This window comes from Mauremys reevesii, linkage group 1, assembly GCF_016161935.1.
Source record: "Mauremys reevesii isolate NIE-2019 linkage group 1, ASM1616193v1, whole genome shotgun sequence".
In the NCBI taxonomy this organism is placed as follows: domain Eukaryota; kingdom Metazoa; phylum Chordata; order Testudines; family Geoemydidae; genus Mauremys; species Mauremys reevesii.
The window spans coordinates 287938796-287958324 of record NC_052623.1 but is presented as its reverse complement, the minus strand read 5'-3'; the positions used below and the strand labels follow the sequence as shown (position 1 = coordinate 287958324).

General features: G+C 39.2%; 1 protein-coding gene across 1 annotated transcript in view; it reads right to left on the bottom strand.

The window, feature by feature from the left end:
- Positions 1 to 19529, bottom strand: part of PPFIA2 (PTPRF interacting protein alpha 2) — a 618303-nt gene that overhangs the window by 42561 nt on the left and 556213 nt on the right. Inside the window, exon 22 of the mRNA XM_039497350.1 lies at positions 3901 to 3909. Coding sequence (XP_039353284.1) covers positions 3901 to 3909 — 9 coding nt within the window. The remainder of the gene's footprint in view (positions 1 to 3900; positions 3910 to 19529) is intronic.

Genomic DNA, 19529 nt, shown 5'->3' with positions numbered 1-19529 from the left:
AGATTCCCAACACCTCCCTAGGTAATTTGTTCCTGTTCTTAATAAGCCTTATGGTTAAGTAGTTTTTCCTAGTATCTAACCTAAATCTCCCTTGCTTCAATTTATGCCCATTACTTCCTGTCTTCAGTGGATAAGGAGAACAATTTATCACCCTCCTCTTTATAACATCCTTTTATGTACCTGAGAAGACAGTTATCATGTCCCCTCTCAGTCTTCTCTTCTTCAGACTAAACAAACCCAGTTTTTTCAATCTGTGCTTGTAGGTCATGTTTTCTAGGCCTTTAACACGCATTTGTTGCTCTCCTCTGGACTTTCTCAAATTTGTCCACCTCTTTCTCAAAGAACACAGTACGCCAGTTGAGGCTTATCAATGCTGAGTAGAGGGGAATAATTACTTCTCATGTCTTGCTTACAACAGCCCTACTAATACATCATAGAAAGACATTTGTTGTTTTGCAACAGTATTACACTGCTGACTCATATTTAATTTGTGATCCTCTACAACTCCCAGATCACCTTCTGCAGTACTCCTTCCTAGACAGTCTTTTCCCATTTTGTATTTGTGCAGCTGATTATTCCTTTCTAAGTGTAGTTCTTTGCATTTGTCCTTATTGCATTTCATCCTATGTATTTCAGACCATTTTGACAGTTTGTCGAGATAATTTTGAATTCTAATCCTGCCCTCCAAAGCTCTTCCCAGTTGGTACTGTCCACCAATTTTATAAGTGTACTCTCTATGCCACTGCGCTAGATAGGTGTTGCAAGGTAAGGAAATTATATGAAAGTGAACTTTAGCTAGCCTCTGTCCAAAGCTAGGGTGACTCTTCTGTTAATCTAACATTTTCGAAAGAGGACATGATGCAACTGGGTATCCTCACCATTGGTGCAATTAGAGAGGGGCAGTGTCAGGTGTGTCTGGGCTGGCTGGCACAGAATGGTGGTGACATGGAAATGTGGGCTCCCCCCAGCATTGACTTCTCTTCCCTAATCCCAAGGAAACTACTTCACAGGGGCACTATTGTACTGGGCTGTTCTCCTTATCCTAATCCTCCCCAGAGCCCCGTGGGACTGTTTAGCATATAACTATGCTAACCCACTCAACATTATTATAGTAGAGTTGCCATTCAGCACTTTGAAACTCCTCTGAAGGGAGCAGTGCCAGAGTGGACAATATGGGAACTGTGCTGTCAGGGAAGAGATAAAACCCAAGAGATCAGTGCTGACTATGAATGTTCAGGACAACCTGAGATTTAGGGCAGTGGTTTTCAACCTGTAGTCCATGGAGGGGGTCCACAAATGGCTGTTGTTACCATAGAACAGTGGTTTTCAACCTATGGTTTGCAGTCTCCTGGGGGTCAGCAGACTAAGTCTAAGGTTTCCAAAGGGGTCCACAACTCCATTAAAAATTTTTTAGGAACCAAACATGAAAAAAGGTTGAGAACCACTGATTAGGGGATTACAATGCATGGAGTTTCTTGTCCACTAAATGTTTTTTTCCTGCATAGGTGATTTTCAAATCCTATCATCACCCACTGTCAACTGTTCATTGTGTAACAGCAAATGAATGTTATTTAAAAATGAATGACTAAGGAGAGTCCACCCATTGACCTCTCTGTTGGCAAATATTAAAATCTGGATTAAAAACAAAATCTCTAGCTTGATCTTGTTTATAACTGTCATGAAAGTGAGGCTCACCTAATGAGGTGAACAACAAATAGCTGCTCAAAATGACTGACACCTAAATTCAAGTGCAGGAACTATAAGACAAAGTCTAAACACTTCCATGATGAAACTTGAATTTCAACACACAACTCCGTACTTCTGTAAAATAGTAGTACGATTAGCTAGTTCCAGTTGATTTCACATGTAGAGTTCTCAGTAATACCAATTATAATGGCTCTTAATTAAAATTCAATAGCAAATGTGAGGCAAGTTAATGAGGCATGTTAAAACAAGACGTAACAACATTTTAATAGTACGGTACTAGTAGTTCTCACTTAGAAACACTGGCTTGTAGACAGAGAAGCTAATTCCCATGAAATGTCATGCATAAAAGTTTTCTAATAAAGATACTGGCTGCAAGTCAAAATGTTACGTTGAAGACAAAATGCAACAGATTCCCTTTATTATTATTTCTTCCTTTATTATTATTTAACACTGAGTAATGTAAATGGAATTGTTAATTATTATAGTCTTTCAAGTAGAAATATTGTCCAAATTACAACCAGCTTTTATACATATTAGATTTCTGTAAATTAAGATAGATAGAGGATGCCATTCAATGTGAGCAACTTGAGGACTTCAAACCAAGGTGTAAACACAATTGATTCCCTATAGAAAAATAATATTCAAATAACTGAAACAGACAAATGTCCAGGAACTAGTGTCTTGGATTCAAAGCCTTTTGCATTCAGGCAAGAATCTTTCCATTGAACTCGTAGGGCTTTGGACAGATGCTATTAACAGAAGGAATTTTTCATTTCTCTGTATTGGTATTTTTTAGCCACTATAGATTTAAAAGGAACAAGAAGCAACCTTGCCATTGCCATATACTTTTGACTTAATCTCTTTTAAAAGGGTCTATGTGTGTTTTAAATACAACCCGTAATTAAAAATTAAGTTAGTTATTCAAACTCTTGCCCTTAGGCTGACCTTGACTTTAAATAATGCACTTATCTTTTCTATGTATATGCACTTATCTTTTCTATATATATATATGTATTGCTTTGTATAATAGGTGGACTAGGACTGGTGGGCAAGGTTAATTCTTCATGTCTTTGCAAAACTTTTTCCAGTTAACTTTAAAAGAGTTTTCAGGGGAGAATGATTGAAATATTGAACAGGTAAATGTAAGTAATGATTCAAGCAATAAATAAAAAGTGTTTAAATACAAAGGGCAAGGGAAGTTTTATTATTCCTTTAATATGAGCATAGGTAACATAGTTATGGACAGCATTTTTAAACATTGCTGTAATTGCTGTATATTAGTGCATGTTCTGCAAGCAGAAGGGCATTATTGCTTTTCTGAAAGCATACATTATGTGAACAGAGGCATATTCTGGAATGCTGAATAGCCATAAAAATACAGACCATAACTTTAAATTAGAGCAGCAGAGAATTACTATTAAAAATATAATCAAAACAATAATGAACCAAACAGACTTGCCAAATAGACGACCTTGCAATCTAGTATAAAGTTTACTAGATATTATTAGAGACCCTTGGAGCTTCCAGGTTAATTAAATTTTATTAAATCAGGTTTTGTACCAGCATTTCATAGTAATACATTTTAAATTAAAATAATAACTCCTGTCCTCTCCAAGTTTACTTCTGGTCTTCCAATCTTAAAAAAAGCCATAGTTCAGACATATTTAAGAGTTTGTGTACTCTGCATAGAATTTTCTTTTATAAGCTCCATAAATAGTTTGTTTCAGGAAAAACAAAATAACTTGTTCAATTGATCTAAGAAGAGGAGATGAGGATTTTAAAACTGAAATCAGGAGAGCCAATTAAAAGACATTTCCATACTTTTAAAACAAATGAATTAGTAAAAAAGAAAAATAAGCATGAAATTATATAAGCATAAAATGAAAATATTGTTGTTCTATATATAGAGTATGTAGACCCAACAAGCCAATCTATTTTAAATATGGGCTGGCATTATCCCCAGGTAGACTCATAAGAGTAAGGGCTTCAGGATCAAATCCTGAATTTGTGAAGAAATGAGAAATATTGTGTGTTCAATTATTATAAAGTTTTAGAATACCCTGAACATTTGGTTTGGGGTTAGTTCTCTGCATAGGTCTGTTTATATAATTGAAAAAGGAAAAGAAAAAAAAAAGAAAAGAAAACATGGTGCTGAAAATGAACATGTTCAGCAGCCACTGTGATTTAACTTACCCAGATATGCTTTTCATGAGATGAAGAGAGATGGATGGAAAAGAAAAGCACACAAACATTAATGAATATATGTCAATCCATTAAAAAAAAAAACATGATAGATAAAATAATAGCACAATCACAAATATGGCAAATCTCACTAGGAAACAGACCTCCCACTAATTTATTTAAAAAGATACATGCCCCTGTATGGATTTTTAAACTGAGATAATAGCAGTTATAATTAAATTGGCATCTGTTACTTATTAAAAACCTCTTAGCAAAACAGACCTACAATAAATGTTAGAGCCAGAAGATCTGACAACACAGCACATGTTGGATACTATTCACAAACAAATGCAAGTTGTCCCAGCTTTCATCATTCATAACCTTTTGTGCAATGGAATGTTATGTATATTTTGATTAGTGTTTTTTTCACACAAACGCATTTAGATACAAACAACATGGATTTAGCCACTAAGCACATTACCACAGAAGAATCTCCAACCACACACACAGAAAATACACAGCAAAGGGTGAACCAGGATTTGCTTTCTTGTCTATTACATTAAAAAAATGGTCTAAGTTGTGTTTTCTGAAACATTACAGGAAATGGCAGCATCACTTAGGGCTGGATTCTGCCATCCTTACTCATGCTGAGTAGTCTGTAACTCTGTGACTAGTCTGATTGGTGTGAGACGAGTTGTCAGTGGTTTATGCAGTTTTGCATTCCATGTAAGGTGTTACTCCGTGTAAGGATAGCAGCATCTGGCCCCTTACTGAGGTTATGGAATTTTACTTCCAGTTCATAGTGAGACTATATATAAGAGGAAGCTGAGTTATGTATCGTTGTAAAACAACTACGATTCTCCAAAAAACATGGACAGAGAAATATCACTAAAAGGACTGTGCACCAATCACACTATAAACTTGAATTTATTTTCCTGTTGACACATGTGTGTAAAGTTACACAGACTCAGAGGCGAGCTAATAAAAATAGTTTCTGGATGAATGACATTGCCCACTAGCCAATAACCCTGTTAAATATGCAAACAACCCAGGCGCAAACCATGTGCTACCAACATAATTTCAAAGGTGTCTATTGTAGAGCCAGGATGCCACCATGGATAATATTATTTCCCCAGCGTACTATCTGTATCTTATAATTGTCATTCAGTAAAGAAAGAAAACCCATGTCCCATGTGTGACATTGCACTCCATAATGTTTTATGGAAATATGTTTATGAGTGTGAATATGATGTAACTGGAATATGCTTTATGCAAAAGGTCTCTTTTAAGGTATCATTACAAAGCTTATGACCTACTGACTATGTTCATCCTGTTTGTATGTATGTATCATCCTTGTATCTGAAGCTAGAAATATGAAGTATAACTCTGAGGTCCTATTGTAACTATGCAAAGTGTGGGCCATTAATGGTGGTTTAGAATCTTGATGGCTCCAATTGACTAGGACAATTGGTTGTAAATGGTTTATTTACCTGCAACCCTTCCTATGTTCCTGTGAGCCAGCCCAGGAAGAATGGAGGCTGGGGTCTCATAGGACATGTGAACATGTCACCTGATACTGGACTCCATCTTAAATCTGGTACTTTTCCATTAAGAAGAAGGGGTGGGGATCCCGAGAGACAAAAGATTCCCTCCTTGTGCCAAAGCTATAAAAGGGGGTGGAACAGGAAAAGGGGGCTGCCAGTTATGAGAAAATGTCTAGTTTCCACCTAAGATGTCTGCTGAAACTAACAAGGACTATACCAGGGGGCAGGATTGGGCCCAGACTAGGAAGGCATCTAGTCTGTGAAAGAAGCTTAATGGAACATTTCTGAGGGTGAGATTTTACCTGTAATCAGTTTCTTAATGTATTAGGTTTAGAGTTGTGTGTTTTTGCTTGGTGACTTACTTTGTTCTGTCTGCTATTAATTGAAACCACTTAAATCCTACTTTTTATTCTTAATAAAATCACTTTTATTACTGAACCCAGAGTAAGCGATTAATACCTGGGGGAGCAAACAGCTGTGCATCTCTCTCTATCAGTGTTATAGAGGGCGAACAATTTATGAGTTTACCTTGCATAAGCTTTATACAGGGTAAAACAGATTTATTTGGGGTTTGGATCCCATTGGGAGCTGGGTGTCTGGGTGCTGGAGTCAGGTAACCTGCAGAGCTGTTTTCACTTAAAGCCTTCAGCTTTGGGGGTGTGGAACAGACCTGGGTCTGTGTTGCAGCAGGCTAGTGTGTCTGGCTCAACAAAGCAGGGTTCTGGAAGTCCCAAGCTGGCAGGGAAAACGGGCTAAGGGGTAATCTCAGGATGTCAGGTGAAAGTCCCAAGGGGGTCCCTTTGACCAAACCCATCACAACATGACTGAATAACATCTACGCAATCTTACAATACTGTATTTCAAAAAAACCTTACAGAGGTCAAAAGAAAGGTGCACTGTAAAACTGCTTGGAAAATATAACTGAAGAAAAGGCTGGCCTGATGAACCCGTGCTCTCACTGAGCATGGGCAGCGGGAGATGAGATCTGGACAAAACACACAGTAGTCGGTAGGGGGGAAGAGGCCAAGAAATAAAGTTTTTGTTTCAAGTGCGTGTGTGTGTGGTGGAGAGAGAGGATGGGCAACAGAAGGAGAAAAATGGGAAGAAAGTGGGAGTAAATGACAAAAGGGTGAGGTATGGAGAGTTTTGGGGCCAGAGGACAGATAGATAGGGAGGATGAAGAAAGTGGGTAAAAGAAATAGAGAAATAAATACATATTTGTACAATTCCTAAATTAATGGATCCACCATTAGACTTGAAAGTAGAGTCATGAAGTGTAACATTTGGGAGAAGATTCTCTGCATTGCTCTACTCTGTGAGGACTGAGTAAAGCTCTAGCTGGAGATAACCCTACTGTGGTGGAGTTCCCAGCATCCAAAGACAGCATAGCGCATTCCCTATGCTAGGGGAGGCTAGATGAGTGTCAGGCTGCTCTAACCTGCCCCCTGAGCCAGACAGAGAATAAGGGAAGATAAATTGGCTTCCCCATGGCATCCCACTCCACAGAAATTCCAGGTCCTTAAATTTTAGCTCTCTCATTTTCCTAATAAAACTTTTTATCCCCATTTTAATGAAGGAAGACAAGGACCTTCCTTGATCATACTTCAGCTTGTTGGAAATAATATCTAATACTTCTTTTTTTGACAGCAGGAGTTTCCTGCTGTCTTTCGTCTCTTTCTCCCTTATTCCCGTAGGCTCCCATCCTATGAAGGGACTGACGTGGCAGGACCTTTCTGTCTGTATGGTGTCCCATTGATGGCAGAATCAGGATTTAAGGCACAGTTGGCTCCACGAGTACACACTTATAATCATGAGGGTCCTTCCACTGAAGTCACTGGGATGCCACATGAGTGCAAGGCCCTCCCAGCATAGATCAGATTGCAGGACTGAGGCCTTGTTTTGCTTTTCCTATTTGTGTCTGGCTCAGAAATAGCTGTTAGTTGAGGTAAGGCTCCTTATACTGCATAGGGAGAAAGAATTCAAACATTTGGCAAGAGGGATATCTGTGTCCCTCTGTTTATTTTCCATAAACCCTGTATTCAAAAGGAAACAGTTTTCCATAAGTAGAGAGAATGAAATGATGTAGTACTTTCATTGGAATGTGAAAGAAATATAGAACCCAACTGCCCTCCCCTCCCACAGCCCTCTGAGTGGACTCAGCTGCGGCGGGCAGATCTCGTGTGCTTCGCTGCTGAGGAGGGAGTGACTCTGGCATGCATTAGAGCGCTGGGACCAGTACACAGTTGTTTTTTGGGGGTGGGTGGGGGAATAACCCTGCATGCCCCGCTCCCTAGTCTCTGCATGAAGCTGGCCCCACCAACACCCACTGCACCCCATTTTTCTGCCACCCACTGCTTTGCGCCCTGGGCGGCTGCTCCACTCATCCTGCCCAGTTACAGCTCTGCACTCTGGGTACATCTACACTGCAATTTAAAAATCCACAGCCGTCCTGTCCCAGCTGACTGAGGCTCACAGGCTCAGGCTAAGGGACCGTTTAATTGCAATTTAGACATTTAGGCTCAGATTGGAGCCCAGGCTGTAGGACCCTGTGAGGTGGGAAAGGTCCCAGAGCTTGGGCTGCAGCCCAACCTGAACATTTACATTGCAATTAAACAGACTCTTAGCCCGAGCCCCATGATCCTGAGTCAGCTGGCTTGGGCCAGCTGTGGGTTTTTAATTTCAGTGTAGACATTCACTCTGACACATTTCCAAGACCTGAAGAGGAGCTCTGTGTAAGTTTAAAAGCTTATCCTTGTAACCAACAGCAGTTGGTCCAACAAAAAAAAATAACTCACCCACCTTCTCTCTTTAATATCATTACATTTGTAAGTGTACAGTATTTTAATGAAAGCAATTACTATTTTGGGTACAGGAGAGAGAAGGTCCCCCCAATATCTAATTTTATTAATATGTCATGATAATAAATTAAGGGAAAATATTGGTAGAGGGTTTACTGATTGTTTCAGAAAGATACTTCAAATAAATGGAGGGAAAATATGTTTTGAAATGGAATTAACTTGAAAGGGAAAAAGCAGTTCTTATTTACATAAAACAAAAATTAGGCCCTGATCCTGCAAGGAGAACAGTATGGGTTCATGAATGCAATGCCTCACTGACTTCAACAAGGCACTGTGTGGCTCTCCTAACCCAGGGGTGGGCAAACCACAGCCCGTGGGCCGCATCCGTCCCACCATCCGTTTTAATCTGGCCCTCGAGTTCCCGCTGGGGAGCGGGGTCTGGGGCTTTCCCTGCTCCGGTGCTCCATGCTGCTGCTTCCAGAAGCTGCTTGAGGTAAGCGTGGCCTGGAGCCCGCACCCCAAGCCACCCCTCCCCATGTCCCAACTCCCTGCCCCAGTTCTGATCCCCCTGCTGCCCTGCAAATCCCTCATCCCTAGCCTGGAGCACCCTCCTGCACCCCAAACCCCTCATCCCCAGCCCCAACCCAGAGCCTGCACCCGCACCTGGAGCCCTCACCCCCCAGTATCCCTGCCCCAGTCCTGACCCGCCTTCTGCCCTCTGAACCCCTTGATCCCAGCCCAGAGCATCCTCCTACACCCCAAACCCCTCATCCCCAGCTCCACCCCAGAGCCTGCACCCCCCTAAATCCCCCAGCCCAGCCAGGAGTCCCCTCCTGCACCCTGAACTCCTCATTTCTGGCCCCAACCTTAGTCCACATCCCCAGCCAGAACCCTCTCCCCTCCCCACACCCCAACCCCAACTTCGTGAGCATTCATGGCCTGTCGTACAATTTCCATACCCAGATGTGGCCCCTGGGGCAAAAAGTTTGCTCACCCCTGTCCTAGCCAGACTGGGGCCACAGAATGCACTTTTTTATGGCATCAAGAGGTATTTGAATGCATCTTTTGTTTGCAAAAAGGGGAAAAAAAGCCTTGGGAGTTCTTACATCAAATGATTTGTCATGAGTGCAGATATAAAGGAAAGAAATTAAATGAAGGACAATTAAAAATAATAAGGCACGAGATAAAAATTATTCTTAAGGATTGATATATAACAAAGAACGCACACATACAGGATAATAGGTTACAAATATGAGAACATTTAGATGGCTGGCAATTACAAAGAGCTTAATTAATGCAATTTTGATTAATTTTTTAAAAATGCATGTAATTAACAACATCATTAGGAAAAGCACTTTTATACTGCAGTGGGCAAAGAAAGTTTTTCTACTTAAGAATGTACTAAACCAAATTCTGCTCTCAGTCACACACATAAAACCCCACTGAAGTTACAGGAGTTGTATATGTGTATAGCTGAGAGCATCAGATCATCTAGTCTGACCTCTTGTATAGCACAGGCAATTCATTTTCACCCAGTTACCTCCGTTTTGAGCCCAATGCCTTGTGGTTGATTAAAGCATTACTTCCAGAAAGGCATCTAGTCTTTATTTGAAGACCTCAAGAAATGGAGAATCCACCACTTCCTTTGGTAGTTTGTTTCCATGGTTAGTCACTATCTCTGTTAACATTTTTTGCCTTAATTCTAATTTGAATTAATCTGGTTTCAGCTTCTAGCTATTTGCTCTTGTTATGCCTTTCTCCACTAGATTAAAGAGACCTTTAGTACCCAGTATTTTCTCCTCGTCACGGTACTTGTACACTGTAATCAACTCATTTCTCAATCTTCTTTTTGAGCTCCTTAAGTGTCTCAGTGTAAGGCATTTTCTCCAGCCCTGAAATCATTTCTGTGTTTCTTTTCTACATCCTCTCCCAATTTTTCAAGAAATTAAACAAGAGTAAAATCAGCAAAAGGAAAGAAAAGGAATGTAGCACTATTGGGAATGTAACTAGTCAACGATCTCTTTTGCTCTATACAAAGAAAAATTAAGCTAAATAACAAAAGTCTCCTTTTTATTTAACATGGAAATTGTTCTTTCTTGGTATGTGAATTCCTGTAATAAATTATGATTAGTTTGTGACTAGACTCAGACAAGCTGCAGTACTTCTGGACTAAAGGCTAAAAAATTGTTAGTGAAATAATGAAGATTTATGAACAGATACAGGTATCTGGTATAGCAAACACAGAGTTTTTCTGAATATAGGGAGTTTTGTACAGTGGACCAGTCACTCCTCAATCTTGCAAGGACTTATGCATATGTGTAAACATGTGCATAAGTCTCTGCATGATCAAGGCTTTTTTTTTTTTGCTACCTGCATTAAAAGCAGAAGCTTGCACTTCGCAAATACAAAGCCTAATTGTGGTTTGTGTAATTAACACAAGGGTTCCAAAAACACATCCACAGTATGGAATATTTTCAATATCTGTTCTCCTTGGTAAATATGAACTTTAATGTTCATATCTATTTTGGCGGCATGGAGTATAGACTGAAGGTTTAGCTTTCTGTTTAAAAAATAATTTTAAAAAATTAGAACAGGAATATTGTCATTCAGACTGAAGCCATACAAAAGCAGAGGAAAGTTCAAGCTGTCAGCTCTGACCTTGACTCACCCTACTGTTCCTATTAGACTAAGGACTAGGACAGTACAACAAAATTTAGTAAGGGTGAATTGATTGTTATGAGGACACCTCCGCCTGTAGGTAATATTGTGGCTTCTATTCTAAGACTGATATTGACAGATGCAGCACAGAGCACAAGCAATATGTCATCTTCAGAGTTGCAATCTTATCAGTGTGCTCTGCGGAAAAGGTGGTTGATTTATACAGACAACTTTGGCAATGTGGGGAATAATTCAGCCATAGGATCTGCTGAAGGAGTACCAGATGAGACTGTTTGAGGCTAAGATAGCAGTGCACATGAGGTGACATCCACCTCAGTATGGGAGATCAGCCTACTTAAACCATGCCTTATGCCAGCCCTCTCCACAGGGGCAAATTAAATGATCCTCTCTGCAGTAGAGAGTGCACAGATAAGTTGGAAGCATGGAGTTGCAAGTCAGTGTAGGTGGAGGAACTTTTTAATTTTTTTTTTTATTTTTATAGCTAATTATACATTTAAACAAGAATTTTAATACTATTTTATATTTGACAGGTTTTTTTATTTTAAAATATACATTTCCAAAGTTAAGTCTCTAATTTATGTTTGTAAGAAATTTTATGCACATAATGTGCCACTATGTAGATAATGGTTGACTGCTTACACGTTTACCAGTTCGTGCATGAAAATGGATAGTTATTTGTTTTTTCTAATGCCGTATTGTGGAAATGTAGATAAAGTGACAACATTTGAAATTTGACCTTAGATGACTGTAGTATGAATTCGATATAACTGTCATTACTGAAACCTGGTGGCAGAGCCGTCCCTTGAGTCCAGCGAATCGGGACGACTGCCCTGGGCTCTGCGCTTTGGGGGCAGGCGGCGAACAGGGAAGTGGGCAGGCAGACAGGGAGGACGAACCCCCTCTACCAGAACCTCCCGCTCCCTCCCAGCGCCTACCGCCTGCCATGGATCAGATGTTTCGCAGTGTCAGGAGGTGTTAGGGGGAGGGGGAAGAGCAAGGGCGCAGCATACTTGGGGGAGGGGGTGGAACTGGGCGGGGAAGAGGTGGGGCAGGAAGAGGCAGGGTTGGGGTGGGGCCTTGGGGGAAGGGGTGAAGTGGGGGCAGGGCCTGGGCGGAGCCATGAGGGAGCACCCCCCAGCAGATAGGTGCCAAGTTTCTAACGTCCCGGGCCCCGCACCCACCTAGGGATGGCCTTGTCAGGTGGGATAATTTGTGTGATTGCAATGCTAAAATCTGTTTATAATCTTTTACGAAAGATAGGTAAAAAAGTATGTTGGAGGGGGGAGAAGAAAGGGGATGCTCTCTAGATTAAAGACACCACAACCTGTTCTAGAGTTGTTGATAACTCAGAAGTGCAGGATCTTGAATGCATACGGATCAATGTACGAACAAACAAAGCCCAGGAAGTGGTAACATGTGGGGTGGTGGTCTGTTACAGATCACCAAATCAAACCAGAAGAAAACGAGTTACTTCTTAAGCACCTGTCTGCAATGTGCAGAAAGAAAAAGTTGTGTTATCATGGGGGACTTCAGTTTGGAAGACATATGCCTGAAGTCTCATGCAGCCAGTAGTTAAACAAATAAAATGAAAAATAATATTTTGACAAAAGGTATTATACGCAACATGAGGTAACTATTTTGGTCTCCATTATGATGGATAAATATAAAATCACTGATGAGATTACAAGTGCCTGCATAGATGTAATATACTTAAATTTTTGTAAGGTGGTTGACTTAGCACTGTAAAACATTGTTGTTAAAAATTAATACTATAAAATATCAAGAAAGCACACATTAAACAGATTAAGAACTGTATGACACCTGGCCAGAGAGGGTAAAGCAGCTCGCAGGCTAAATGACCCAGATTCCACTTTTAGAGACATGTTAGAAAAGTATGTAAATGGTAATTAGGGCCATTCCATGTTAGATAGGCTAGAACGTTTAAATTAAAACCTGTATTGTTAGAGAATCAGAGGTGATACTAATTGTATGTGTTTACTTACATCTTGTTAGATGTTAGCCATGTGAACAGTTTCTGTCTATTACTATAGCTATTGATTCAGAGATCAAAAGGAAATATTAATAGATGAAATGTGAGTGAAATAATGTCATTGTCTGTATGTCTTTTTAAAGTTTGTGGTAAGCCGTATATGAACTACTTAATGGATAAATTAACCTTATGTTAATTCATGTAGTTAATTACTGATAATTTTTGGGAAACACAAGGTTACATCAAAGGCCTATTGTTCAGTCAAGGACTCTGTGCTGCCCAGGAACTATATAAAAAACTCTTGGGACCTGATCTTTTTCATCTCAGATCTGCTTGATGCTTTATGCAGGGGAAGCTTGAGTCATAAGACTGAGATCTCTAGTCCAACCAGGATCTCTCTGGATATGAACACTGGACTATAACCGATGGACTATTTCTGAAAGAAGTATTTGCAACTACAAAGCTCACCATCTTTACTATGAAATTAATCTAAGAACTGTACTCATGTCTGTATGTATCCTAATCTTTTTAACCAATATTCTCTCTCTGTTCTTTTAAAATAATTTTTAGTTTAGTTAATAAGAATTGGCTGTAAGTGTGTATTTCGGTAAGATCTGAAATATTCATTAACATGGGAGGTAATATGTCAGATCCCTTGGGATTGATATAACTTTCTAATATGATGAATAACATTTTCAGTAATTTTCATCATATTTGACTTGGGTGTCTGGGTGGAAGCCCATGGCTGGGTTGCTAAAGGGAACTGTGTTTTGTCTTTTGGGTAACCAGAGAGGTATTACAGAAGCTGTTTTATGTTGGCTTGGTAAATCTAAGTATTGGGGATTGTCTGCCACATTCTTTGCAGTTTGCCCTAATTGAGTAACCTCAATGTGGCTCCCCTGGGACTCCGGTCACAAACTGAATAGCAGATCTAAAAAAAAGTAATCATTAATGGAGAATCATCTAGTAAGGTCCCATAGGGACCAGAACTGCTATTCCTCATTTTCATTCATGATCTAGAAGTAAATATAAAATCACTGCTAATAAAATGTGCAGATGACACAAACATTGGTGGAATGTTAAATAACGATACAGATCGATTGAATCATTTTGTAAGCCGAACCTGTTCAAACAAAATGCATTTTAATACAGCTACGTGCAAAGTTATACATTTAAGAACAATGAATGCAGGCCATATGTCTATAGAATGGGGAACCATATCCTGGAAAGCAGTGGCTCTGAAAAGGATGAACAAGCAACTGAACATGAGCACCGAGTGCAATGCTGTGACAAAAAGGGAAGATGTGATCTTGGGATGTATAACAGAAGTGGTCAGTATGAGTCGGGAGGTGATTTTACCTCTGTATATGACATTGGTGAGACAAATACTGGAATAATATTTACACTTCTGGCATCCACATTTTAGAAAGGATGTTGAAAAATTGGAGAGGATGCAGAAAAGAGCCACAAAAATGATTCAATGGCTTCAGAAAATGCCTACCAGTAAATGACTTTAATTGCTTCATCTGTTCAGTTTATAACAAAAAACAAAACCAAACAAGGTTGAGAAGTGACTGGATAAAATGTGCCTTCACAGAGAAAATATTCCAGGTACTAAGGAGCTCTTTAATCTAGCAGAAAAAGGCATAATAAGATCCAGTGGCTAAAACCTAAGGCAGATAAATTCAAATTAGAAATTAATCACACATTTTTACCAGTGAGAGTGACTAACCATTGCAACAAACTATCTAATGAAGTTGTGGATTCTCCCTTTCTTGATGACTTCAAATCAAGACTGAATGCGTTTCTGGAAAGATATGCTTTAGCCAAACACAAGTTTTTTGACTCAGTACAGGGTCACGGGGTGAATTGTAATGGCCAGTGATCAACAGGATGTCAGACTAGATGATTTAATGTACCCTTCTGGCATTAAATGCTATGAAAGGATGTGTCAGCTACTGGGACACTCATGTCTGCTGAATTATACTGCTAGATATGGTCTTTAAGGACTGCCACACATTGGCTACACCCTCCTTCAACAGCTTAGGCTGCAAGTATGCAGGCTTGGAAGAAGAGGGAAGCCTGAGAAAAATAAGTGTTGGCAAGTTTTGTGTGTGATAAGCCAAGGTGGGTTATCAGGACTAGTTTATATTGATAGCAAATAATGCAATTATCTAGGCCACATTTCAGCATTGTTTATCTTCTCTGTACCATATATCAGACAAAATGTAAGAATGCACAGTCTTAACAAAACCAGTGATATGCCTGAGATACATCAATGATATTTTCATCCTCTGGAGTCTGGACAGAAATTCTAAACTCCCCCACAGATTTCCATCACAATTTCAATAACTATCACCCATTCATCAAACTCCCTACAGAATACCCAACACCAGTATCAACTTCATGGATATCACAGTTAGCTTAAAAATAGAACCCTACAAACAACTATATATGAGAAACCCACCAGTCACCAAACTTACCTCCACTGATCCAGCAACCGCCCTAGACATACCAAAAAATCTGTTATTTACAACTCACATACCACAGAATTTGCTCTGAAGAGAAAGTCCTGGATACACACCTGAACACACTTAAAATGCCTTCACTAAACAAGGATACTCCACGAGAGAAGTAGCTGTAAGGGGGGAGGGATAGCTCAGTGGTTTGAGCAATAGCCTGCTAAACCCAGGGTTGTGAGTTCAATCTTTGAGGGGGCCATTATAGCGATCTGGGGCCAAAATCTGTCTGGAGATTAGTCCTGCTTTGAGCAGGGGGTTGGACTAGATGACCTCCTAAGGTCCCTTCCATCCCTGATATTCTATTATCCCATCATGGAAAGGGCTATCCAAATACCTGGGAGAACCTGCTTCAGTACGGGGGGAAAAAAATCCCTGACCCCACACCCCCATGTGAGGTATCATCAAACAATTACAGCCCGTATTTGATGGGGATGACATCCTGAAATAAATCTTTCCTGAACCCCCTCTTCTGACCTTCAAACAAGCTCCCCATAGACCAGGACACAGCAATTCAAAGCAGCACCAGGCCCTGTCAGAACAACAGATGCAAAATCTGTAGACAAATCTCCACTGCTATGATAATCAACACACTTCTCAACATACCTTTTAAGATTTATGGGTCCTACACATGCTTATCACAACATCTGGTGTATCTCATCCATTGCAACAAATGCCCCAGTAACAACTATGCATGTGCAACCAGATAATTTTGAATGAATTCACAGAGAAAAAAGATAAAAAACAAAAACACCATATCACCTGTGGGGGAAACACTTTTCATAAAGCAATCACTCTATAGCTGATCTTTCAATACTTGTATAGGTTTCCTTTTGAGGACAACACCTTCAAAAGGCAAACCTGGAAACTGCTTGACACCAAAAAAAACATGGACTTAATAGGGACACTGCTTTTATGGCTCATTACAACAATCTGTAACACACACCCCTGCCTGCTGACCTTAATTGCCCACTTCAAATCTTTTATGCATAACAATCTAACCCCCAATTGCCCACTTCATTTCAATTGCCATCCTCCAACCTGTGTTAGTCTTTCTGCTTAACAATCTGTCCCAACTTGTATTTAGCTCAAACGCTCTGCTTCCTTCCCCAGACCTAAAGAGGAGGATGATTTGGTTATGAATAGCTCGAAAGCTTGTCTCCCTCACTAACAGAAGTTGGTCCAATAAAACACATTACCTCACCTATCTTGTCTCTCTCATATCCTGGGATCAACATGGCTACCATAATACCACTGCAAACAAATCTTAACAAATGTAAGAATAAATCTATTTCTCTATTCTTAACCAAGTTTCTTTTAGATAATAATAGTTTGCAGTTCTATAGTACCTTTCATCAAAAGTTCTTAAAGCTCTTTACAGAAATTTATTAATCCTTCTAACAGATCTTTAAGGTTATAATTAGGTGTAAGAAGTAGATTCGCAAAAAACTGCACAGTAAATCCTTTGTAAAATAAGAATAAACTCCAAAGAGTCCTGAAATTCACTTCCATGCTCTGAACACTAGCCCACATTTAAATTACAAATAATACAATTCTAAAATACTTAAATTAATGTGTCTTATTACATCATGTGTCTTTTGTGCTCAGGCTTCACTGAAAACATACATAACTTTATGAATGTGTAGATGATTCATCTAACTAATGGCTGTATTATTGAATCAATTTTAGCATCATGATGGGATTAAATTAACAACTTCTGAAGAGCTAGTTTCCTGTGTCTTTGAAGTCCTAGGATAAGGATTCAGAGCTAATGACTAACTGTAACAACCAAATTCCTAGGATGAAAATTGGCTCTTTAGGGAGGTCTACAAAAGTCTTGCCTATCACCGAGTAAGGTTCTTCATTCCACTTTAATGGTGTGTATGTAGTTAATTCAAATACATAGAAATATATAATGCCAAATAGCATCCTCTAAGCAGGAAGTAGGCAAACTTCGAAGTGCAATAATATGTTGATTAGACTATAATCACAAGAGTGGGATTTAATAAGCAGAAGTGTAGTACTCTCTCAGGAAACTTAGAGTAAAATATATTGTTCAACAATTTATTTTGCATATGTAAATAGTCAGGGCTAGAGAGCTAAAATAGCATAATGTAAATTTAATTAGAAATATAATCCAGAATGTCAATTTTTTAAGAGTTCTAAGTTTAAGGCATTTTTCCCCCGAGTGTTCCTCTGAGTCCCCCTGGAAATATTGTGGCTTAAGTTCAAATAATTTAAAAATAATTATTGTCATTATCTCAAAGCTAACTCATATTGTAACAAATCTGTGGTCATACTTTGGCTATTCGTAACTTTTCTGCAACATCAAGGAGAAAACACATTTCCCCACTCTAAAACCAGTCTCCTGCCACCTGAGTTGAAGGAGCAGTGCCTGAGCTGCAAGCAATATAATGGTAGGGCTTAAGAATGAGCAGACGTGATGTTATCCAGTAGAAGGCGGTGGTCCATATTCTTCTTAATTAAAGTCACCTGTTCATTAAAGCATTCTATCCCCATCATTACCATACAGGACTGGGAGATCACATAGCAACTTTGTGGCAAAAACAGCATAGAATCCAGATCTCCTACCTCCCAGTCCTGTATGGTAATTACTAAACAATGCTTCTTTGCCTTTTTCTCATATCTGTCCTTCCAGGTAAGGGGCAGGGATCACTACAAAGCTATGTAAGCTGCTTCTTCCCCTTCAGGGTCTGAGCTTGCTTTCTTTGCAATGTTAACAGGCCCTGATCAACAGAAGCAAGGAGTCAAGCAAAAGGCTTGATCTCAAACTTAGTTGCTGTGCCACTAGAAAACAAGATAGTTTATTAAAGTTAAACTCTCACTTACCTTTTATAAAGATACCACATTGTTTATAGATAAGGTCCTGTCAGTACAGTATATTTCTACTATCATTAATGTGAGACACTAAATATCTCTCTCACTTATATTACCAAAATTAGTATTCATCTCTCAGCTAAAAAGACCTCTCTCCATTTATGCAAGGAGGGAGATATGCATTGTTAAATGGGGGCATTTAACATTTGACATACTGAGACAAACCTTTCTGCTTAAAGCATTAAAAAATGAAGTATTGGACTGTTTTAACTTCTAATACACTTCAAGATCTCAGTCACATTAAATACATTTATCTTTCTAAAGCAGATCTGATAACACGTGAATTCTATTTCACACATCCCTATCCCAGTAATGTCCATAATTCAATAAATACCTGTGACCTACATTAATTTTTCTGTATTAGTCTTAGACATACAATTTTATATTGAATGAATTAAGGACCTTAGTAAATGGACCAACACAAAGCACGTCCAAACTTGTCTCTGCAAGTAACCTGGGGGAATTCTGAACAGTACTTTTAAAAGTTCAGAAACCAAAAGCTACAAAGATTGACCACTCTTAAAGGTCTAAAGTGATGGAACAAAGGCCTTCAGGAGACAGATCTATAAACATATGATTAAGGGTAAGTTTTATAGTCTAATATCTTGGACTATCTGGAAAAATATGCACCTGAAATACTAGCCCAAGATTATATTCTAAGTCATAATTACAAAGAAAAGATTCCTAAATGATACCACGTCAGGGGATGATTTAGTTATGTCTACTCCACTTTGAGCCAAGGACAGACACAGGAGAAGAGAAAACTTTGAAAAGCTGACAGCACAAGAAAGTCCGGCTGTAGGAGATTAGACTAAGAGGTCTGGGAATAGATTATCCTTTATATTCTCCAATGTATCCAAATCCAAGACTTTTCTAGGTTTGTATTTGTGTGATGCAATTAATGTGTAAAGCTCAATTTTCTGTTATCCATTGTATATAGATTAAAACTTTTACATTCTGTTAATAAATACTAACCTAACAGAATAAGAGAAGCGACATATTTTGAAATATTTTTGTGGGCACTGTGGTAGCCTTTAAAATCTCAACATTTGACACTTCAACCAATACTGGCTGCATATTGTGGTATCTTCTATTCTCAGTACTGAAAGATACATGAGAAGCATTGTGAATGCTGAATTCCTAATGGCACCCAATATGGTCTGTTCCCAGTGGTGGCTTCAACAGCTCTTAAAAAGCTTTGCAGAATTAAGGA